General features: G+C 42.5%; 1 protein-coding gene and 1 non-coding gene across 2 annotated transcripts in view; both read left to right on the top strand.

Moving 5' to 3' along the window:
• LOC145415093 (G protein-coupled receptor kinase 2-like) overlaps positions 1-25376 on the top strand; it is an 831927-nt gene that overhangs the window by 482192 nt on the left and 324359 nt on the right. Inside the window, exon 10 of the mRNA XM_080284507.1 lies at positions 25004-25096. Within this exon, the coding sequence (XP_080140633.1) occupies positions 25004-25096 (93 nt within the window). The remainder of the gene's footprint in view (positions 1-25003; positions 25097-25376) is intronic.
• LOC145415152 (5S ribosomal RNA) lies at positions 21031-21149 on the top strand. Its single transcript, XR_013900007.1, has one exon. It is a non-coding gene; the product is annotated as a 5S ribosomal RNA (ribosomal RNA).

The following is a 25376-nucleotide window of genomic DNA, read 5'->3' as shown; positions in this document are numbered from 1 at the left end:
TTTTTGAACTCTTCCATAACACTCTCGTGGTTGATTACTGTACTTGCCATTTCAGTCACTTTCTTCCTAAGCGTACTCAATTCCACTGTTAGTTCACTGATGGTTGTGTCTTTCTTATTGGCCTCCCTTCCTAGTTTTTCTATCTCTTCCTTTTGCAAGTGCATTTGCTTCTTTATTTCATCAATTTCATATTTGAAAGCCATTTCTAGTTTGTGTACACGTTCAACCAGTCTATTGTGAGTCTCCACTTCAACTAGTTCTTGGTAGAAATCATCATTTTGCTTTTTACTTTTATCCCTTTTCTTTTCCTAATTTGTTTTACTAAGTATGTATCCATTTTGCAATACTAAAAGAAGAGAGTATGTACTTACAGAACATGTACACTTTCCCCGCATTGCTGTAGTCTAAACAAACCCAGCTGACTCAGCGCATTTTTTTCCTCGTGGTTCTCTTTTCTGTTTGAACAAGTCTTGTTTAAACTTATTATTTTTTTCCTTTTAATAATGAAAAATCATTTAGTCTAACCTGGTACAGAGCTTGACTCATACAAAGATACTAATTTAGGTAATGCCACTGGCCGTGTTGGTTTGGTACTGAGCGCCGATGTCGGACGTCTGCATCTGATGACTCCCTGTGTGTGTGTGTGTGTGTGTGTGTGTGTGTGTGTGGATGCACATTCTTGTGCGTGTGTGCAAGTGAGTCTAAAAATGGCGCTGTATATGAATTTTAACCTAGTCCCATACTTAGAATTTAAATATTAAAATATTATATATTTGTACAGTCCTGTATTATATATACAGTATTATACATTTGTTCAGTAAAGCCCCAAGTTTAACGACATCTACGATCGTGGTTTCATGGTTAGTGGTCGTCTGCAAATACAGTAAAACCTCAATATAACGGATCTCAGTTGACTGTAATTCACTTGAACTGGAATTAATGAGCTACTGAACTAAAGTTTTTTATATTGGGAAATGTCTGATAAATCCAGAAGCAGTCATGACTGCCTGACCACTTCAGCTATGTTCTCCACAATAAGTTAAATAAAAGACCAGTTTATCAGTGTACAGTACAGGCATACATCGATTTAACGATGCAGTTTGTTAAGTGAAAACCCATTGCTAGGCAAAGTATCGTATCTCGGGGTAGATTTAACACGCAAAGTATAGGGATGTGCTTTTGAGCCTTGGGTTTCCTCCCCAACCAAGTCCTAAACACATCCAAATGAGTCCAAAAACATTTTTAGCTAATGTAAACCCCCAAATAGCTTTAAAAAGTTAAACTAAGCCTAAAAGCAGTTTATAACTCACCTAAACCCAGAAATAAATTCTGAAAATCATCAAAAATAAGTCTGGAAAAAGTCAGACTTTGTAAAGTGGTCCCCAAAATGATAATGTTCACACCACCTATGACTAAAACACATTAATGTAAATCTAAAAACAATTTATAAATCAGACTTAACAAAGTTTAAGTCTAAAATATCACCAGAATCGTTAAAAAAGCAAAACAAAGCCCATTATTATACTTGGGTTTGGCCATCGTTCAGCGGGGTAGGGTGGTATTTCTACCCCCATCGTTATGCTGGGGTATCGCATCTAGGGGTATCGTGACTCGGGGTCTGCCTGTACATCATTATTATATATCTTTTACCATTTGATTATTGTAGTGAATGTACAAAACAGTACAGTACTGTAATGCTGGTGAAAGCAGTTTAAAAACCGTTGGTGCAATCCGGACTAATGTCTGATATATTGGAAAAAAGTCCGGCTTAGGATGGGGCGGTCCGGATGTCGCTTTCATCGGAATTTTACTTTCTTCGGAATGGCTTGGGCCCCAATTAGTCCGTTATGGTGAAGTTTTACTGTATTCCCAAACTCCAGGTTTGGCGTCCCAAACCCCTCCATTCACGGCAAGAAAGCGTAAATAAACCGTGCGCATGGAAAGTGATCATCATTTGTTTGCCACCATGGCTGCAGACCTGCTATGCTCTGCACGCTGTGTGTCGAAACCTGCTCCCTGTGCCTTTTTTTTCTGTGCCTTGCCACTCGTGTTCCTGGTTTTACTCTCACGCTATTGTTTCCTACTGCTTTGGAAGTTTGGGAAGTGATCCTGGGGGTGAGACAAATGACGGTAAAAGGTTGGAACCGCCAAGGCAGAAAGGTAAGAGGAAAGTGAAATATGACTACCGTGTTGGTGTTAAGAAGCTTGTGTATGACAATGATACGAAGAGTAAAACTGTGGTGCATATGGAGTAGGGTGCTAAGAATTCTGAAATTTGCAAAATGTTTAAGATTCCTGAGTCAGCAATGAGAAGCATGGGGAAGAAGCACAATGAATTAGCCTCACCACCTGCCTTGGAAATTACACCCCCTTCCCTTTTACCTAAGCACCTCTATCCAGCCTTCCAGGTAAGTTTCCTTACCTATTATGTACTTTGGATTAATATTGGTTTAAGTTCAGGTGTGATCTGTATAAATTTTATATTGCATAAGTGGGTTTTAGGCAGTGACGACATGGGACCCAGAACCAATTAGCCTGTTTCCCATAGGATAGTGCGCAGTGGTAGGTGGTGGTGACCATCATCCACTCACTTGATGTAGTGCTGCCTACTTCTTCCTTAGCTTGTATAATTCTTTTTCTGTGCCTGCCCTCCTCTCTTCCTGTTTCTTCCATGTTTCCTGTCATTTCTTATTGCTTTTCTTTCCTTTACAGGTGGCTTAACATTGAGTGACAAGCCAAATGGTTTCCTGTAATCTATCTATCTATATCTATTGCCTGACGCCTCAATCCCGTTTGGGGTGGCTACAAACAAATCGCCTCCAAGTCACCCTGTCCCCCGCCATTTCACTGCCCTGCTCCCAACTCACACCCCCCTCCCTCATATACCTCTCCATCCCATCCCTCCATCTCATCCTCGGCCTCCCCCTCCCTCTTCCCCCCTTCACCTCACTCACATACACTGTCTTTGTCAGTCTTTCACCCTCCATCCTCTCCACATGGCCAAACCACCTCAGTGTGTTCCTCATAACACTTCGTATCACATCCACATCCACACCACAACGCTCCTTTATATCCTCATTCGTCAGTCTGTCTCTCCATATGACTCCACAGGCTCCTCTTAAATAACTCATTTCCACTGCTCTCACTCTTGACTTGTGTCCTTCCAACAATGTCCAAGCTTCACTTCCATACGTTAGAGTTGGTATCACAATACTGTCATGTAGTAACTTTTTCACTTCCATGCTCACTTCCCTGTTTCTTATCACTGCTTTCAAGGAACCAGCAACCTTTCTTCCCTGCTGTACCCTTTCAAGCACTTCACCCTCCAAACCTCCATCCTTACTCATCACACTACCCAAGTACTTAAACGTACTCACATTTTCCAATTCCTCACCATCCAACCTCGCTGTACATTCACTAACTTCACCTCTCTCCCTACATTCACCTTTAGATTCCGTTTCTTACACACTCTCCCAAACTAATCCACCAAGCCTTGCAGCTCCCCTTCGTCTTCACTCAACAACACAGTATCATCTGCAAACAACAGTACTGGGAGTTTCCAAACACTATCCTCTCTCACCAGGGTCACTCCAACATCCACTACCTTACCTTGTACCTCTTTTATTACCCCATCCATGTACAGATTGAACAACCATGGAGACATGACACATCCCTGTTTCAACCCAACTTTCAAAGAGAAAAATTCACTTAGTTCACCATCCACACGCACTGCAGCCTTCGCACCATCGTACGTACTCTTCACAGCATTCAACAACGTCCCATCTACTCCATATATTCTTAACACTTTCCACAATCCTTGTCTATCCACCCTGTCATATGCTTTCTCCAAATCCATGAAAGCCGCATACAACTTCTTTCCCTTCTCTAGAAACTTTTCCACAAAAGATCTAAGAATGAATATCTGATCTACACAACCTCTTCCCTTCCTAAAGCCTCCCTGTTCTTCTCCAACTAATTCCTCTGTTCTTTCTCAAACTCTGTCAATAAGTATCCTACCATACACTTTTCCTATTATACTAAGAAGACAAATGCCCCTATGATTACCACACACTTCTTTTTCCCCTTTTCCTTTGTACAAGGGAATAATTATACCTGACTTCCAATCCTCCGGGACTCTACCTTCCTCCCAGGCCAATCTGCATATCTTCCACATCCATTCTACTGCTATCTCTCCCCCATGCTTCAGCATTTCACCACACACTCCATCAATTCCTGGGGCTTTCCCCGATTTAACTTTTTTCATTGCTTCCACAACTTCTATCCTACTGATTTCTTCCTGTCTTTTCACCTCCCTCCTCCTCCTAGCCATTCCCCAGCCACTTATACTCGCATTACTTCCATCCTCTATGTTCAACAATTCCTTAAAGTGTTGTCTCTATCTGCTCACTTTTTCTCCCTTCTCCACTAGTAATCTATCATTTTTTTCTTTCACTCCCCTGCTAACTTCACTTCCACCCTGTCTTACTCTTTTCACCTCTTTCCAGAACATTTTCTTACAGTCCCTCCAATTTACACTCAAATTCCTTCCAAATTCCTCATCCACTCTCTTCTTACTCTCTCTTACTAATCTTTTCACCTCTCTCTTTCTTTCTACATATAACTCTCTCTTCCGCCTCTCAATTTCTTCCACGCCCCTATTTCTCATCCATTCATTGTATGCTTTCTTCTTTTGTGCCACAGCCTGTCTCACCTCTTCAGTCCACCACACTGTTCCTTGCACCCCCCTCCGTCTTCTCTTCCTTCCACACACCACATCACATGCTGCACATATTTCTTCTGTAAATATCCTACGCACACCTTCCACGTCTCCCATCTGCTCCAGTTCATATTTGCCCAATTGTTCCTCCACTTCTCTCTTATACTCTGCCTTTTTCTCATCCCCTTGTAACCTTTCCACTCTCCTTGCAACTACTCCTTCCTCCTGTCTTTCCCTTCTTCTATTCCTTCATCTTACTTGAATTCTAATTCTGGCCACCACCAAGTAGTGGTCAGAAAGTCCACTCCCCCAACCTCTATAAGCTCTTGCATCCATTACACATCTTCACATCCTTACATCCACACACACATAATCAATCATTGCCTTCCTTTCATTCAGTTTGCCACCCACTCTTCTCATCACTCACCATGTATACCTGTGGATCATTTTATGCCTGAAGAGGGAATTGGCTATCACCAACCCCCTCCCAACACAAATGTCCACTATCGCATTCCCATTCTCATCTATCTCAGCAGGCACACCCCACTCACCAACTATTCCATCCACATTCACATTCCCTACTTTACCATTCATATCACTGATCAAAAACACTCTTTTATTCCTTCCGAACTTTTCCATGCACACTTCTACATTTGTCCAGAACTCTTCTCTCACTCTTCTAGCACGATCTTGCGTTGGCGCATACACACACACACAATCGCCCACATTTGTATTCCAACTTTCAACTTTTCCCACACAATCCTTGACCCAACTGATCCATACTGTCTTATGCTCTTCTTCCATCTTTTACTCACAACTTTACATACTCCTTCCTTTGCCCTCTCATTCTCACCTACTCCTGCACATATACCCCATCCATACTCCCATTCTCTCACACTTTCTCCTCTTCATTTTGTTTCAGTTATTCCACATACATCCACTTTCGCACCCTCAAGCACCTGGACAATCTCTTTCTTTTTCACCTCATCATTCTCTCCTCTTACATTCCCTGTACCCATTACCAAGTCCTTTGTCCGGTCCTGGGTCGTCATTGTTTGGTCAGTCCTTGGCCGAGGCTTCTTGTTTGTTTTTTTAGTTAGTTGTTTTCCGGGGAGGGGCACTAACCCTCCGCCAACCCTTTTAGTCACCTTTTACGACAAGCAGGGATACTGGGGGAGTATTCTTGAAAAAAAACCCTACCCCCAGGGGGTAATCCAAGAAACCATTTACAACGCTGGGTGGTAACCATATAACCAAATCATACGTGCTCCCTACGTGTCAACAAGTGGGTTGGTGGAGGGTTAGTGCCCCTCCCCGTAAAACAAATAACTCAAAGTCAAATGGCTACCCCTTACTGGATTATGGCGTTTGGCAATAGATAGATAGATAGATAGATCAGTTCCTTAAGTTTAGTGGTTTCACAGTTTGCGGTACCTTTCACGCAACCAGTTAGGTGCAAAACCTGGGGCTTTACTGTACTGTATTTTAAATTTCATATACACCTAATCCTTGAATAATATGTGGTTGAGTGATATTTTTTTGTTCTGAGGTGGTCATTATAATGCGACAGGTCATATCAACACAGAGACACACTCAAGCTTATACGGGAAGTCCACTGGCCTGACGATGAAATTTAAGTCGCTTACGGTGACATCACCCTCCAGACTCACCATGATTCGCTGGCTTACTTCTGTGTACCTGTCCTGGGCGCACTCAAGGCCGAACGATTAGACAAAAATTCATGGGTTTTGCATTTTTAGGGGAATAAATGGAACAAAAATGTATGCTAATCAGAAAAAATTACTCTTTCATCCATGTGTTCTCTTGAATTAGCATCCAGTTCCATTGTCTTCGTTCGATTTTGTGCATCCCAACACATTTGGGATCGACTGAGCATACAGCTATCAGTCTTTTTGCAGTTTTAGGGGAAGAAGTGGAATGAAAATGTTTGCAAATCAGAAAAATATTACTCTTTCATCCATGTATTCCCGCAAATTACCATTCAGTTCCACAGTCCTCATTCGATTTTGCTCTTCCCAACACATCTGGGACCAACTGAGTATACACCTTTCAGTCCTTTCTCATGTCTCACTGAGTTCTACCCCATACTCATATGGGTTTCACAGTTTTAGGGAATGATATGGAATGAAAATGTTTGCTAATTAGAAAAAAATTATTCATTTACCCATGTGTTCTCATTGGTTAGTGTTCAGTTCCACATTCTTCATGGGTGTCTGGAGGGGGGGGACAAGGGGGGGGGGGCAGTTGTCCTCCCTTGGAATTCCAAAGTGTGTTTCAGTTCTTGTACAAGGATGGTTGAGTGATTTGAGTCAATTCATGTATGCTGTCACATTATGCATTTGGTGTAAGTCATGTAACTCATGTAAGTATATGCCTATGCCTATTTGGAGTGTGTGTATTTTTATATATTATAGCTGCACATACATGTATAATTTCTTTTATTTTGCCCCCCTCCCCACAAAAAATCCTGCGGATGCCCCTGACATTCTTCGTTCGATTTTGTGCTTCCCATCACATTTCGAACTGACAAAGCATACAGCTGTTAGTCCTTTCTCACATCTCACCATGTTTACTCCACACTCATATGGGTTTTGGAGTTTTAGGAGATGAAATGGAACAAAAATGTTTCCTAATCTGAAAAAAAAAAATTACTTTCACCCATGTGTTCTCGTAAGTTAGCGTTCAGTTCCACATTCTTCATTCGATTTCGTGCTTCCCAACACATTTCAGACTTACTGAGCATATGGTTGTCACTTCTTTCTTGTGTCACCCCAAGTTCTACCCATGCTGTGCAGCAAAATTGTGTGTGTGTGTGTATCTGTATTTACCTAATTGTATTTACCTAATTGTGATATACAGGAAATGAGCTACGCTTGTGGGGTCCCGTCTCTGTTTCTCAGTAAGTCAAATTTAGCTTTAACTCATTTAAGTTTTTAGACTGGACGATCTCTTTGTCCAGGTTATGCCACAGGTCTATACATCTATAAGGAAAACTATATTTCTTGATATCCTTCAAGCAGCTTGGCTTCCTCAGTTTCATCCCGTGTCCTCTTGTTACTCTCTTATCCCATAAAAACAGATCTTCTTTGTCAATTTTATCTACTCCCATCATGGTCTTGAACACTGCAATCATGTCACCTCTCTCTCTCCTTTCTTCTAAGGAAGGCAAATCCAGTTTTTCCAGCCTCTCTCTATAAGACAGATCTGCCAGACTGGGGACCATCTTGGTTGCTGTTCTTTGTATTCTCTCAATCTTGTTTATATCTTTCTTTTTGTGTGGGGACCATACTACTGCTGCATATTCCAACCTGGGGCGAATCATGGCCACTATCAATTTTTTCATCATCTCCTCATCCATATAATGAAAAGCTACTCTTATATTAGTCAGGAGTTTATACGTCTCTCTAACTGTCTTGTTAATGTGTTTTTCAGTTGACAAACTGTCCTGGACCAGAACACCCAAATCTTTCTCTTCTCTCACTTTTGTGAGTGGTTCATTACCCATCAAATAATTCAATGATGGCTTCTTGGTACTTTTACCCATTTCCAATATTTTACATTTCTTTGCATTGAATTTCATTTCCCACATCCGGCTCCATTTGTGTATCCTGTCCAGATCCTCCTGCAGCATTTTGCAATCCTCCTCAACCTCTACCTTCCTCATGATCTTTGCATCATCAGCAAACAGACTTGCATAACTGTTCACTCCATCTACCATATCATTTACGTAAATCAGGAACATTACTGGCGCCAACACCGAGCCCTGTTGGACTCCACTTGTTACTTCCCTCCATCCAGACATCTTATCCTTTATTACTGTCCTCATTTGTCTGTCTCTCAAAAAGTCTGTCATCCATTCTAGGAGGTTCCCCTTCAGTCCTCCTATATATTCTAGTTTCCACATTAGTCTTTTATGGGGTACCTTGTCAAAGGCCTTCTCCAAATCTAAATACACACAGTCCACCCAACCTTCTCTTTCCTGAAGCACGTCAATCATTCTTGAGTAAAAACTCAACAAGTTGGAAACACATGACCTTCCACTTTTAAATCCAAACTGACTATCAGCCAAAATATTCATCTCTTCCAGATATTTTATCCATCTATTTTTCAGAATTCTTTCACACAATTTTGCGATCATGTTGGTTAGGGACACTGGTCTATAATTCAGGGGTTCTTCCTTGTTTCCTCCCTTATATATTGGTATCACATTTGCCATCTTCCATTCTTGTGGCACTTTCCCCTGTTCCAGAGAGCACACAATCAAACTGTGAATCTTATCTGCCAGTTGTTCTCTGCATTCCTTCAGTACCCAATTAGAGATTCCATCTGGTCCTGGGACTTTCCTTACATCTTGAGTTTCTAGTAGTTTATACACTTCCTGTACTTCCACTTTTATATCTTTTATCACTACATTTCTGGTCACTACCTCCGCTTCCACAAACTCCTTTTCATTAAGGAAAACTGACTGGAAACGTTTGTTCATTATTTCTGCTTGCATTGCCGCATCCTTATAGACCTCTCCTTCCACTTTCAGTTTGGTGATTCCTTTCTTTTGTTTCAGTTTGCCATTAACAAATCTATAAAATAATTTGGGTTCATCCTTACATTTGTCTATTATACCTTTTTCAAAATTCTTTTCTTCTTCTCTGCGTATTCTTGTGTATTAATTTCTTGTTCTTTTATATTCTTCCTTTGTTCTGTTGTTACCTCTCTTTCTCCAATTGTTCCACGCCGTGTCTCTCTCTTTTTTTGCTATCATACACCTTTTATTAAAGCACCTTTTTTTTCCTGTTTTCTTTCCTCTTTACTCTTGGCACAAATTTTTCCACTCCCGAATTATACAGGTCTAGAAAATATATCCCACTTCCTCTGTATCTCTCTTGTTTCTCTGAATTTTCTCCAATCTGCATTTTCAAGAAATGTTCTCAATCCTGTAAAGTTTGCTTTCCCAAAGTTGTATCTTCCCTGCCTATAAAGCTAGTCTCTTGGCTCCACGTTCCCTGTTGTCATCTGGAACTCAGTGACCGCTTGATCACTTTTTCCAATAGGACACCGATATTTCAAGGATTCTATTACATCGGGTTCTTTGGTAAACAGTAAGTCCAGTCTTGTTGGTGTGTCTTCATCTCGGAACCTTGTCTCTTCTTTGACCCATTGCAGCATCACATTATTCATTGCTATATTTAATAATATAGTGCCTCACGAATCCTCGCCGCCTCTTGAGTCCGATTCCTCCCAGTTCACCTTTTTACAATTGAAGTCACACATTAAAATTATATTGTTGCTTTTCTCAATCAATTTCTGTAAATAACATGCCGTGTCTGACAGCATTTCCTGGTATTCATCATCATTCCATGCTCTTGTCTTAGGGGGAACATACACTACTGCCATATCTCGCTTGTTATTCTCTCCAGTTTCTAATTTCATATTTATCACTTTGGCCCTGCCTTCTCCATTTCCACGGTATCTACATTTATGTTGTTCTTCACTGCTATCATCACTCCTCCTCCTGTTTTTTCTTTTCTGTCTCTTCTCCACAGTTTGTATTTACCATGTCTCATATGAACATCACTATCTTCTCTTAACTTGGTCTCTACAAAGCACATAACGTCAGGTTCATGTATCCTCAAAAGATCGTTGATTTCTAACCTTGCCGATATTAAACCATCAGCATTAGTATATACCACCTTCCAATGATTTTTTATGTTTTCTATACTCTCTTTTCTCCTTCTCTCCGCCGGTACCACTTCCTTAACTTCTGATCGATGACTCTCCAATAAAACACTGTCTTCTCTTTCTCCATTCTCTGTTCGTTTTTTACCTTTGCTTCCTTTACTAAGTCCTTTATTTTAACTCTTTCTTCCTCATTTGCATCTCTCCTTATCCAAACATTTTTAAACCCTTCCTTATCCAATAGTTTCCATGTTCTACTGATAATTTCGTTAACTGTTGCTTGGGACTTAAACTTTACCTTCAATGGTCTTGCCCCTACTTCCTCGTACTTTCCCAACCTAAACACCTCTTCAATCTCTTCTTGAGCTTCGTTGTTTTCCTCCATGACTACAGTACTGATATTATTTCTTTAACTTTACTCAGTCCTTCTCTTTCTCTGTCTGATCTTATTGTCATATGTTTTTCTTTAACTCCTGAAATTATTATACATTTTTTCTTATCTGCTACATCTCAAACTAAAGATTCTCTACTTCTCAACACCCTAACCACTTCCCTCTCCACTTTTTCCTTGCTTTGTTGGTCTATAATGTCTCTCAAATTTACATTTCCCTCTTCCTGAATTTTCTTCCACCCCTTATGTTGCTCCTTGATTTCTTTAATGTGCTCTTCCTGTATTCTTGATTTGGATTCATACTCATCTAGTTTGCTTTTCATCATGTCCCTTTCCTCTTCCAACCTCTTATTCTCCCTCTTATGCTGTTTTATTTCATTCGAGGCTGATTCATTGTTCACTTTTAATTCATTAACTTCCCTTTCTTGTTTGTCACTATGTGTACAGATTTTTTCCAGTGTACTCCTTAAACTTTTGATCTCGTTTTCCTGTTCTGTGGTCCGTTCCTGTAACTCTTTAATCACTGCCCATACCTTTTTTATCTCCTGGTCATTCCTCTCCGCTGTTTTCTCTACACCTGCTATTCTTGTCTGGTTCAACTTAATACTTCCTTTTCCCACATCCTCTTCACAAAAGCCCTCAAATTCTTTCTCACTGATCGTAAACAATGCACCGTCCGTTTCCTCCATGATTCAACCATATGGAGACTTTCTGTTTTCCCTTTATCTTGTCCCTCGTATGACCAAAACCGCGAGTGTTTTTTTATTACTGTCTGATGGGACCACCACTCACGCACCCATTAACACAGTCATAATTAGGCTCAGCTTCCTTTTGTCGATGATTCAGCGATTATTTCCCCACGATCCTGGAAGAGGTCCGTCTCTGTCGGCGACCCGTGTGTGTGTGTGTGTTTGCATGTTTGTGTGTGTGTTTGAGTGTCAGTAAGGGCATTGACTTAGTTATGCTGCATGATCAGTCCTAGCCACCCAGAAAGTGGAGCCTCTGGACGTATGGCCAGATGTATGAGATAATAAAGGAGATAGAACAGGGAAAGAGGCAGGTAGAAATTATATCCAGAAGTATAAAATAGTAAAGGAGTTAGAGCAGGGAAAGAGGCAGATAGAAATGGCAAAAAAGCGTGACATGAATGAAATCATTGTTAGAATGATTTGGAAAGACCAGGAGAAGATAAAGATTTTGCATGGGCACCCTGGTGAGCCAAACCTGGCAGCAGTGAAAGTTCATAATGTTTTCCTGAAGCAGACTGAGAAGCTCATTGGGCATTATTTGGAGCATCAGAGAAAGAACTAGATAAATATTTAGTCAGTCTGAAATGTGTTGGGAAGCACGAAATCAAACGAAGAATATGAAACGGAATGCTAAATTATGAGAAAACATGGATGAATGGGTAATTTTTTCTGGTTAACAAACATTTTCATTTCATTTTGTCTCCTACAACTGTGAAACCCATAAATTTTCATCTAAGCCAATGGCGTAACATTTGTGCCAAAAGCTGCATAATACAAAAGGGGGTGAAACTTATGACAACAACAACAACATTGAGGGTGGGGGACGGTGGGAGAATGTCAGGTAGCTACGCATCAACAGCACACTCACTTTTGTTTTTCTTAATGCTGTTTTTTAATACCATTCGTGTTCTTAATAACAATAGCTATATCTCTTTCAGTGTCTTACCTGATGGTGGTATAAGTAGGGGGTGATTTATGTGGGGTTAGGTGATAAGAAGGGGTAAAAATGAGAGTTTTGGGAAGTCACCAGAACACATTGTACTATTATACAGTATCCTCGCATCCAGTATGGTATTTTTGTCAGACAGAACTGCCATACTGAACTAAATCCGTACTGGACAAACAACAGACCTTTTGGGAAAATTGAATAATGTCAGACAAGCCTTGGAAAAGTCCCCCTTGAATTCAGCATAACTACGTTTTGACACAACTGAGATTTTACCAACCTTTAAGGTGAGTGGTGATGGGCTTGAGGAGGAAAAGGGAGGGGTATCCGAGGCCTGAATGAGGGCCTTCAGGATCCTGAGGCCTGTCTGCCTCAACCTCCCTCATAAATCCCCCATAGCCACACACTGACATCGTCGTCTTCGTCATCAGGGGAAAGTGTACAACTGCAGTGTGACTGGCACACGACACGTGTCGCGAGGAAGGCGTACCAGGCTGGCGTGGCAGTACTAGGGAAACGTTCCTCGGTGTTTGCCATCTTCCCGCACCCGGGCAGGTAATAGTACTGGGCGCAGAATGTCAGTACTAGAGAAGAACTCTTCGGATTTGGCCCACTTTGCACGGCCGATCTGTACTATCCCAACAAATCTGATACTACAGTAATGAATTACTGTATTTTATTTTTTTGCCAGCTATACTGGATGAGAATAGTACTGGACAAATGTGTACTGGATGCGAGGGTACTGTGATGCAGGTTTGCATAGCACAGTCCTTGTCCAGTCCTTATTGTCTGTGGCACTCGAGGATCGAGTGTAGTCAAAATCGTTAAGTTTGCATTAGTTGTTACCTGGCTATATGTTTCCATTCATTTGTGGACACAGATGTTCATATCTTGAACTACCTCCATTTGTAAACTGTTCCTAATATTAATACTTCTGTTTGGGAAACTTATATTTTTTACCTGAGTTATTCTTCCTCTGCATATGTTCATGTCCTCTTTTCATTCCATTATTGTTGACAAAAAATCCCATCTGTTCCCTTTTATTTAGTCGTCTGACTCCATCATCCTATAAATTGTGGGAAACTTAAAACCAAGTCACTTAACCAAATGAATGATATGCCTTATTCCTCTAAATTATATATGTAGTATGAATATTGCAGCTATATTTCATCAGGGTATAATAAGCATACAGATACTTTATATACCAGCTTCTTTAACCTGTATTGAGGGAGACTCACAAACAGTGTGATCATATCATAATAATGAGGTTTGCCAGCCCAGTCATACCCCTGTCACTAACAGATACATTCTTGCAGCATCTGCCAAAATTTACCAGCCACTGAACCAGTTAACAGTGCTGTTAATTGTGTATGTCATCCAAAGCATTCAGAACCCCCGCCACACGTGTGTACTCATCACCATGAGCCTAAGAGTTAATGAGACAGTTTTCGACCTTTATGCTGTGATATGTTTCTCAGAACTAAATATCATCATCTGACATCAAACAGAAACATTGCAGAATTCATATTTCCTACCCAGTTGGTTAAGGACACTCCATGTAGCAGGTTGAGGGGAGTTTTGAATGCCATGTTCAGGTCATGGAAGAATACATACAGTGTAATGGTTTCTGCTGTTCTTGATATTTCTTACAGAATTGTCTGGAAAATCATGTCAGTGGTTCTTCTGGAAGTGCTATATACATTCTGTATTTGCACCACTGCTCAAGTAGGATATTTAGTGAGCTAAGCATTTGGCATAGCCACTTACTGTAATCATACACATCAACACATTGTAATATTACACAAACACTTGGACCTGCTCCATATGCTCCTTCTCCCCTCCCATTAACCCCCCACCAACCCCTTTCCTACTTCCTCCGCACCTCCTCAGCCTAACCCACCAATCCTTCCCACTCCATCCAATCCCCCCACCCCTCCCATTCCACCTCAGTCTAATTCACCCCAACATCCACCACAACCTTCTCCTACCCCTTCCCCTCCACCCACACCCCCACCTCCCCCCTGTGCTACAGCGCCCAACACACGTTGTACACACTACATAAACCTTCTTCAGATAAACATAGCTGCGATAAACACCAAAAAACAAGAACTCACGCGGTTCATCAAACAACAGAACATACACATTGCCATCTTAGAAGAAAGTTAACTATGCAGAACACAAAAAACACCTACATTTCATAATTTCACCACCATTAGAGAGGACCGGGCCAACGGTTGTGGCAGTGGACTCATCACCCTGGTACACCAATCCATCAGCTTTTCAGATACTAGTGCATACACAAAGTCACTTCTCCCCCCACATGACCCCACAACAGAAATCCATCCATCCATCATCCAATTCTGCTTTGCCCCATGAGGAGCGTAGGAGCCCAGGGCGAGGCAAGTTGGTCCTGACATTTAAGATGAGTGACCAGCATCCTTCATCCCTGAGTGGCATTACATGAGCAATAAGCCCCAACCATCCCATGGATATAAACCTTCACTGGCTCAATCCGATTAGAGCGCCGTAATTACCCACTAAACCGCCAGGTGCCAAATTTGGTTATATGGTTACCACCCAGCATAGTAAATGGTTTCCTGGTGTTCAGGAAACCATTTGGCTTGTCACTCATAGGCAGAAAGAGAAGGAAAAAATGAAGGAAAGAAAGACGGAAGAGGAAGTGTAAAGTCACTTGTAGGCAGAAGGATAAGGAAAGAATGAAGGAATGAAAGGCAGAATAGAATGGAAAGAAAGAAGGGTGGAGGAGAGGAAAAGGTAGATGCCCGAGAGCAGCACTACATCGAGTGAGTGGGTGGTGAGCCTCCCCACCTACCACAGTCAGAAATACAATCAGTTAAATATACGCACTGGCAACAAATCACACATAACAATCACCAGTACATACGTTCCCCCCACAGTACCACACAATATTATTCTTCTCAAATACACCACATCCCTAACATTCCCAACATCATCCTGGATGGTGATTTCAATGATTTCAATGCCAAGGCGTCAGCCTGGCATGTCAACAACCCTGACACAGAAAGAGGGCTGGTACTTCAATCCCAAATAGATAATCCTTTCATCCTCAACAGTCTCCATCAACATACCCATATCCCACACCAAACCCTCTTCCTCGCATCATCCCCAAAAATCACATTTTGCTCTCCAAACCTCGCCCCCACAACATCCTGGAGAGTGGTCAAAACCCTCGGTTCTGACTACCTCCTGATTATCATCACTACCAAAACCAAAGTCACCCCAGCTGGCCACAGGCAGTATCTGTATATCTATCTATTGCCAGACTCCTTAATCCCATAAGGGGTGGCCACAAACAACTCGCCTCCATGTCGCCCTGTCCCCTGCCATTTCACTGCCCTGCTCCCAGCACACACCCTAGTCTCTCATATACGTCTCCACTCCATCCCTCCGTCTCATCCTCGGTCTTCCCCTCCCTCTCACCCCCTCCACCTCACTCACATAAACTTTTCTCATCAGTCTCTCACTTTCCATCCTCCACATGGCCAAACCATGTCAATGTGTTTCTCCTAATGCATGCTATCACATCCACAGCCACACCATAACACTCCTTCACTTCCTCATTTGTCAGTCTGTCTCTCCATGTGACTCCACATGCTCCTCTTAAATAACTCATTTCCACTGCTCTCACTCTTGACATCTGTCCCTCCAACAAGGTCCAACCTTCGCTTCCATACGTTAGAGTTGGTATCACAGTACTGTCATGTAGTAACTTTTTCACTTTCATGCTCACTTCCAAGTTTCCATACATTATAGTTGATATCACAGTACTGTCATGTAGTAACTTTTTAATTCCATGCTTGCTTCCCTGTTTCTTATCACTGCATTCAAGGAACCAGCAACCTTTTTTCCTTGTTGTAACCATTTTGGCGTATCCGATAGAGCCAGGATTCCGGGGGCTTGAATGATGAGTGAATGGAAGCGTGGCCCATTGGATTGGGCAATTTTGGGCTGTCTGGACATTGCTACTCCTCACCCTGCCCTTGGGTGAGAATGGAGGTCCGGATGATGATGATGATGATGATGTAACCATTCAAGCACTTCACCCTCTAAACTTCCATCTTTACTCATCACATTACCCAAGTACTTGAACTCACTCACATTTTCAATTTCCACCTCATCCAACCTCACTGTACGTTCACTGACTTCACTTCTCTCGAAGACCATAACTTTACTCTTCTCTACATTCACCTTTAGATTCCGCTTCTTACACAATTTCCCAAACTCATCCACCAAGCCTTGCAGCTCCCCTTCATCTTCACTCAACAACACAGTATCATCTGCAAACAACAATACTGAGAGTTTCCAAACACTGCCCTCCCCCACTAGGGCCACTCCAACATCCACTGCCCTACCTTGCATCTCTTTTATAACCCCATCCATATACAGCTTGAACAACCATGGAGACATGACACATCCCTGTTTCAGTCCAACCATCAAATAGAAAAATTCACTCATTTCACTATCCACACGCACTGCAGCCTTAGCACTCTCGTAAATACCCTTCACGGCATTCAGCAGCTTCCCATCTACTCCATATGTTCTTAATACTTCCCACAATCCTTGTCCATCCACCCTATCATACGCTTTCTCCAAATCCATGAAGGCTGCATACAACTTCTTTCCCTTCTCTAGAAACTCTTCCACTAAAGATCTAAGAATGAATATCTGATCTACACAACCTCTTCCCTTCTTATAACCTCCCTGTTCTTCTCCCACTAATTCCTCTGTTATTTCCCTAACTCTGTCAATAAGTATCTGCCATATGCTTTTCCTGTTACACTAGGAAGACAAATGCCCCTGTGATTACCACACATTTCTTTTTCCCGTTTTCCTTTGTACAAGGGAATAATTATACCTGACTTCCAATCCTCCGGGACTTTACCTTCCTCCCAGGCCAATCTGCACATCTTCCACATCCGTTTTACTACTATCTCTCCCCCATGCTTCAGCATTTCACCACACACGCCATCAATTCCTGGGTCTTTCCCCATTTTGACTTTCTTCATTGCTTCCACAACTTCCATCCTACTGATTTCTTCCTCTCTTCTCTCATCCCTCCATCTCCCAGCCATTCCCCAGCCACTTAGACTTGCATTACTTTAATTATCTGTGTTCAACAATTCCATAAAGTTTTCCCCGCATCTGCTCACTTTTTCTCCCTTCTCCACTATTAGTCTACCATTTTTATCTTTCACTCCCCAGCTTACGTCTTTGGCACCGTGTCTAACTCTTATTGCCTCTTTCCAGAACATTTTCTTACATTCCCTCCACTTGACACTCAAATTCCATCCAAATTCCTCATCCACTCTCTTCTTGATTTCTCTTACTAATCTTTTCACCTCGCTCTTTCTCTCCACATCTAACTCTCTCCTCTGTTTCTCAACTTCTTCCACGCCCGTTTCTCATCCACTCACTATATTTTTTCTTCTTTTGTGCCACAGCCTGTCTCACCTCTTCATTCCACCATGCTGTTCCCTGCACCTCCTTTTGTCTTCTCTTCCTTCCACACACCACCTCACATGCTGCGCATATTTCTTCTGTGAATATCTTGCACACACCATCCACATCCCCCATCTGCTCCAATCCATATTTACCCCATCACTTCTCCACTTTCCTGTTATATTCTGCCTTTTTTCCATCCTCTTGTAAACTTTCCACCCTCTATGTAAGAACTACTTCCACCTGTCCTTCTCTTCTTCTGTTTCTCCATTTCATTTGAACCTTGATTCTGACCACATGGTAATCTACTCCCTCAACCTCTGTATTCTCTTGCATTCATTACACACCTCATCCTGTCATCCACACACACATAATCAATCATTGCCTTCCGTTCATTTAGTTCACCATGCACCCTTCTCATCACTTGCCATGTATACCTATGGATCATTTTGTGCCTGAAGAGGGTATTGGCTATAACCAACCCCCTCCTGGCACGAATGTCCACTACAGCACTGCCATTCTCACTAGTTATAAGAGAGCCAACTGGAAGGCCTTCACAACTGAAACAGCCTTCACAACTGAAACAGAACAACATTCAAAACATTAAACAGTACACCCATCAAAAACATCATCACCACTGTGCACACTTTCAATACAGTTATTCAAAATGCAAACAAAAGACACATCCCAAGAGGCAACAGAAAGAGACATAACCCCAACTTCACACGAGAAATATAAGGACTCATCAGTGAACACGACACATTATGACACTCCCCTACACCCCACACACAAGATACCACACAACAAATACAAGAACTCAACACTCAGATAAACATTAAAATATCAGAACAGCAAACACTAAATTGGAATAATTATCTCCGTACACTTGATCACAAAACAAACGTCAGCAAACTCTACAAAACACTGAACAGCATCACACATGCTGCCATCATGACACCAGACACCATACCCTCAAACAAACAAAATGCAAACACTCTTATCAATCAATTTTCACGTTTCAGCCATCTAAACCCCCATTGCGACGACTGACGAGTCACCTGACGCAAGAGACAGTTCTCCACCGACCCAGACTTCGCACCTTTCACTTACAACCAGATGAAAGCATCATTAGCAGCCTTAAGCACTCATGTGCCTGTAGACCAGACAACATAAGCAACATACGCTTTAAACACCTTGGACCACAAGGCGTACAAGCACTCACCAACATATCAAACTACAGCTACTCAAACAACATAATACCCAGCATCTGGAAGCATGGCACTATTATCACTATCCCCAAACCCAAAAAGACCCTGCATTACCTTCCTCACACTGCCCCATCACACTCCTTTGCACTTCTTCCAGAATCACTGAATGACTGGGATCACGACTAGTTACACCTCATATCCCCTTAGCCCCATCACAGCATGGTTTCAGGCTGCTAAACTTCACAGACACTCTTCTTGCAGACCTTACACAGAGAGTTTTTGATGGCATCAATTCAGCTAGGCCACCACACAGAACACTCCTACCCACACTAGACATTAGCAAAGCTTTTGTTGCCATCCCTTGCTGCAACCTCACAAACAAAATATTCAACTCAAACTTGCACAATAACACAAAAAGGTGGCTGGCAAACTGTTTAGCAGGCAGATATGCACATGTAACATTTACCGATCAGTCATCGAACATCAGAAACTTCACAAACGACATCCCCCAGGGACCTGTTTTGTCCCCTACTCTCTTCAACTTATATGTGCACGACGTACCCACACCCAACACACCAGAGATACACATAGCTTCCTATGCGGACGATGTAACACTAACATGTACGCACCAAAACACAAACACAGCCAAACACATCCTCCAACATTACCTCAACAGACTACACGAATAGTTTACCACAAGCAGGCTCAAAATAGCCCCACCCAAATCTACAGTGACCCTGCTCACAAACTGGAGAGCAGAACACAGTCACATTCCACGCCTCACCATAAAACAATACTCCTGTACCCCCCCCCCTCCCCACACACACATTCTCTCTCTCTCTCTCTCTTTCTCTCTCTCCTTGGTGTAACAGTCATCAGTGTCATTTAAACAACACATCACAGTCATTAAAGATAAATTAACACCAAGACTCAATTCCTTAAGGTCACATGCCCATACAACATTTGAACACAACAAAGAAACCACCACCTTAGTATACAAACAATATATACATTCAGTGATGAATTATGCAAGCCCTGCTTGAGCTTCTAACCTCACTAAAACACACTACAACACTCTACAGACCATACAGAATAAGGCCCTAAAAATAATCACAGGCTGCACAGCTACTACACCCACAGACCACCTACAGTACACCAAGAAACCAAAGTTCTCAGAGTCATGGATCATCTAGACATGAGAGGCACACAAATTCTTGCAGCAGCCTCCACAAACCCACACCATCCAGTACACGACATGGCAGCACATCCATACACACCAAGGAACATCAAAACAACACCCAGCACACGATATCATACACAAATACGGTCATCTCTGCCCCCTCACACACCTCAAACCAGCTTCCAGAAACATATCCACACTGATATCACTCGCTGTGCCATTGAGACACTTAAAGACAACATACTGCTGCATGCACGGCTTCCTGATATCCACCCTTCTGAATCTTTTCTCCCTCATGAGGACAGGGTCCACCTGGCCAGGCTGAGATGTGGGCATCATCCAGCCCTCATGAGGTATCAGAAAAGGCTGGATGACTTCGGTGCTGGCACCTGTCCAGGATGCAACACAGCACCCCATATCATGAAGCTCGTTATGGAAGACTGCATTGCACACAATCACCTGCATCAGCAGCACAACATACACTTCGTGATAGCTCTGTGGGAAAGCCTGGTCTGGCCATGGCCTTCCTTAGGGACTCGGGGCAGTTCGGCCAGATTGCCTAGGGAACAAATACTACTGCACCTTGTAATGAAATAGACTGTTTAAAATTGTCCATACAGTACAGTGATCCCTTGGTTATAGCATTTTTTTTTTTTTAATCACGGCCAACGGCCATACCACGTTGAGTACACCGTTTCCCGTCCGATTAGCGAAGTTAAGCAACGCTGGGTCTGGTTAGTACTTGGATGGGTGACCGCCGGGGAACACCAGATGATGTTGGCATCCCTACGTGTCAAGTGGGGTTGGTGGAGGATTAGTGCCCCTCCCTGTAAAACAATTTAACTCTAAGCCCTTGGCCACCCCGTTTGGGATACATGGCGTCTGGCAATGAATGAATGAATGAAAGATGACAATCTGCATTCCTGCATCTATTGCTCAGTTTTGGCTAGAAAACATTGCTATTGTGCACCTGAGCTGATTCATCTGACAATGGTGGTGCAGTATTTGTGGTTTCTTATGGCTTTGAGGGATTCAAAGATGAGGCCCTACCCGACAAGTTAAACCCAGGCTGGTGGAAACCACTCTCTCCACCCCATAGCCTTAGAACCCCTTGCCTCAAGCCCATCTCAAGTCTCTCTAGTACATGTTTCCTCCATATAGTGCTCTTTTTACCACTTTCTGCTCACCTAACTATGCCTATGTATGTTTCCAATACTTACCATAATACCTTAGTAAGTATTTACTGAGTATAAATTGTTGTGAAAGGGTAAGTTTGGATTTGCAAGTGGGGTCCTGTAGGTTCTGTGCTTTTGTTATCGTGGACTTTCCTTATCACGCACTAGGTTCAGTACCAATTATGTGTGATAACCAAGGGATCACTGTATACAGATTTGCAAGTTTTATGACTCACAACAGCTTACTGTACATTAGTAGTAAAGTTGACTCATAACAGGTATGAATATCAGACAGTTTGAATCAGATTTCTGTATATTAACAGTGCCAGCTTATTTTGTGTAAGGCAGTCTCTTCTGCTTGCATGTGTCAGCCTTTTTTCTACCTGACAGCTACAGTCCAGCCTCCCTGGTTTCCTGGAGCATTCTGGCCAAGTCCCCTAACCTGATATCCCTTTTCAGTACTGTACCACATCCCATGTTTTTACTGGTCTGCTAGAAGGGACTGTCCCATATTCGGGTCTCTATAGCAGTTCACTCATTTACTCCTACTCATTCTGTCTGCATTTCCAAACCACCTCAGCCTACCTACACTCATCATCTCACAGTCAGTGCTCGAGCATTGATGGTCATACATTTTTTATACATTTTTCATTTCAGATTGGCTTGGATGATGAAGAAAAAGATAGATTCTGAGATGACATTAAACAAGGGGTTTGGTGGTTTGGGGAATGATGAGATTGTGGTTTTGGGTGGGGATTTAAATGGTCATGTGGGTTAAGCAGCTGAAGGATATGTAGGAGTGAGCTTCATCACTGGTTTGATCTATCTATCTATTGCCAGACGCCTCAATCCCGTTTGGGGTGGCCACAAACAAATCGCCTCCAAGTCACCCTGTCCCCCGCCATTTCACTGCCCTGCTCCCAACTCACACCCCCCTCTCTCATATACCTCTCCACCCCATCCCTCCATCTCATCCTCGGCCTCCCCCTCCCTCTTCCCCCCTCCACACCACTCACATACACTCTCTTCGTCAGTCTTTCACCCTCCATCCTCTCCACATGGCCAAACCACCTCAGTGTGTTCCTCACAACGCTTCCTATCACATCCACATCAACACCACAACGCTCCTTTATATCCTCATTCGTCAGCCTGTCTCTCCACGTGACTCCACAGGCTCCTCTTAAATAACTCATTTCCACTGCTCTCACTCTTGACTTGTGTCGCTCCAACAATGTCCAAACTTCACTTCCGTACGTTAGAGTTGGTATCACAATACTGTCATGTAGTAACTTTTTCACTTCCATGCTCACTTCCCTGTTTCTTATCACTGCTTTCAAGGAACCAGCAACCTTTCTTCCCTGCTGTACCCTTTCAAGCACTTCACCCTCCAAACCTCCATCCTTACTCATCACACTACCCAAGTACTTAAACGTACTCACATTTTCCAATTCCTCACCATCCAACCTCGCTGTACATTCACTAACTTCACCTCTCTCAAAGACCATCACTTTACTCTTCCCCACATTCACCTTTAGATTCCGTTTCCTACACACTCTCTCAAACTCATCCACCAAGCCTTGCAGCTCCCCTTCGTCTTCACTCAACAACACAGTATCATCTGCAAACAACAGTACAGGGAGTTTCCAAACACTATCCTCTCTCACCAGGGCCACTCCAACATCCACTACCCTACCTTGTACCTCTTTTATTACCCCATCCATGTACAGATTGAATCTGGTTTGATAAATTTGATTATATATTAGGGCTCTTGTCTTAGATGACCGGCTGAAGCGTGTGATTGTAAATGTGTATAAGGAGGAGGAGGATGCCTTAGATAGAGGAAATTATAGAGACATAAAACCTTTAGGCCAGATAATGAAGGTAATAGAGAGAGTCCTTGAAGGTATGATAAGGGAAACCGTCAATACTGATGTGACTCAGTTTGGGTTTATGCTAGGGAAAGGGACCACTGATGCCATATTCATTGTTTGGAGAAGGCATTTGACAGAGGCCGTAGGGAGGTGGTGAAATGGGCAATGAGAAAGCTTGGGATCAAGGAGTGACTGGTTAGAGTGGTTATGACTATGTATGTGGGTGCTTGCACCCAAGTGAGAGTGAATGGAGATTTGAGTGATAGGTTTTCCATGAGTGTTGGCATGCAGCAGGGATGAGTCTTGATCCCTTTATTGTTTATCATGGTGCTTTAAGTTCTCTAATGTGGCTACAGAAATGGACTCCCATGTTAGATGTTGTATGCTGATGACATGGTATTGATTGCAGAGAATGAAAGGGAGGTGGAGGAAAGATTAAGGAAGTGGAGAGGTGGAATGGGGCACAAGGGCTTGTTAGTTAATGCGGACGAGACAAAAGTGATGATATCTAGGGTAAGTGGCGATACTGTCAAAGCAGAGGGAGTGTGGGCATGTGCAGTTTGCCACAAGGGTATGGAAAGTAACTCGATTTTGTCTAGGGTTTGTGATATGTGGGTGCATAAGAGATGTAGTGGTATTAGAGGCAGACTGTGAAATGGTGCTGATTGGAGAGTCCCTTGAATGTGTGGAGTTTTATTATTTGGGGGACATGTTATGTGGTGTAGGTGAGGCTGGAGCTAGCTGAGTGTCTAGTTTAAGGAGTGGTTGGTGGAAGTTCTGGGAGCTGTTGCCTCTCCTAACACTGGGAGGGCACTCCCACCATGCTAAGGGATCTTTGTATGCAGCATGTGCTAGGGGTGTAATGCTGCATGGTAGAGAGACCCGGGCAGTTACAGAAGAGGATACTCATAGGCTCAAACACAGAAATGACAACACTTAGGATGTTTTGTGTGTCCTGAAATAAGAGGTCTGGGGAGTCTAAGATGGTGATTGAAGTATTGAAAGGACGGATGGGACTTGAATGTATTGGTATTGTTGAGAGGAGGGGTAGATTGAGATGGCTTGGGCATGTTGAGAGGATGGAGAATGACAGTTGGGTGTGGAGGGTGGCAAGTGTGAACATCGGTGATAGGGTGGTGAGAGGCAGACCTGGGAATGAGGTCATAGAGTGTAACCTTAGGGATAAGGGACTGAATAGGAAGGCTGCCAGAGACTGAGCAGCATGGAGAGCTGCCAGTAGATGACCAAGGCCGATGCTTGCAAACATTTTGGACTCTGTAGACGATACGATATAATTCTGAAAAGTAAATATTGTAAGTTTGCAATTGCCAGTGTTATTAATTATTTACCCATTCAGATTTCTTTTGACATATTGCAGAAGCTTTAACAGTGTGTCCATCAGTATCAGAATTGGGTAAATTATCATGCTTTGCTTTAACTAATGAGTTGCTCAGTAAGTTGGTCTGCTAGTATTTGAGTGTGTGGCAACCTGCTGTAGAAAACATTCATTGTATCCAAAAATTTTGTTGTCTTTCTGAGATTGACTTTAGAAGTACTGTAGTTGCTTATGTACTGGTCGTTGTTCCTGCAGGTAAAACGAGAAGAAGTAGATCGTAGAGTGAAAGAACAGCCAGAGACATACTCGCATAAGTTCTCTGAGGAGGCTAAGTTGATATGCCAGCAAGTAAGTATACTTTTTTCCGGTACTTATTGTGAACTGTTAAGACAGAGATGATTTACTGTTTTGTTGTTGCAGAAGTCTCTCTCTCTCTCTCTCTCTCTCTCTCTCTCTCTCTCTCTTTGTAGTGTATATCTGAATTTTCTGTCTCCCCATGGTATCTCGGGACACCCTTTAAGAAGGTGTGTTCAGTACTGTATATCAGTCTTCTGACTACTGCCAGTGTTTCAGAGAAGGTTGAGGAGGCATATCATAGACTAAGGAGGCTGAGTCAGAAAAGGTAAAC

This window comes from Coenobita brevimanus, chromosome 101 (genome assembly GCF_032717465.1).
Source record: "Coenobita brevimanus isolate Jiangsu-jjx chromosome 101, ASM3271746v2, whole genome shotgun sequence".
NCBI classification, from domain to species: domain Eukaryota; kingdom Metazoa; phylum Arthropoda; class Malacostraca; order Decapoda; family Coenobitidae; genus Coenobita; species Coenobita brevimanus.
The sequence above is the reverse complement of the archived record's forward strand: the minus strand, read 5'-3'. Positions and strand labels throughout refer to the sequence as shown.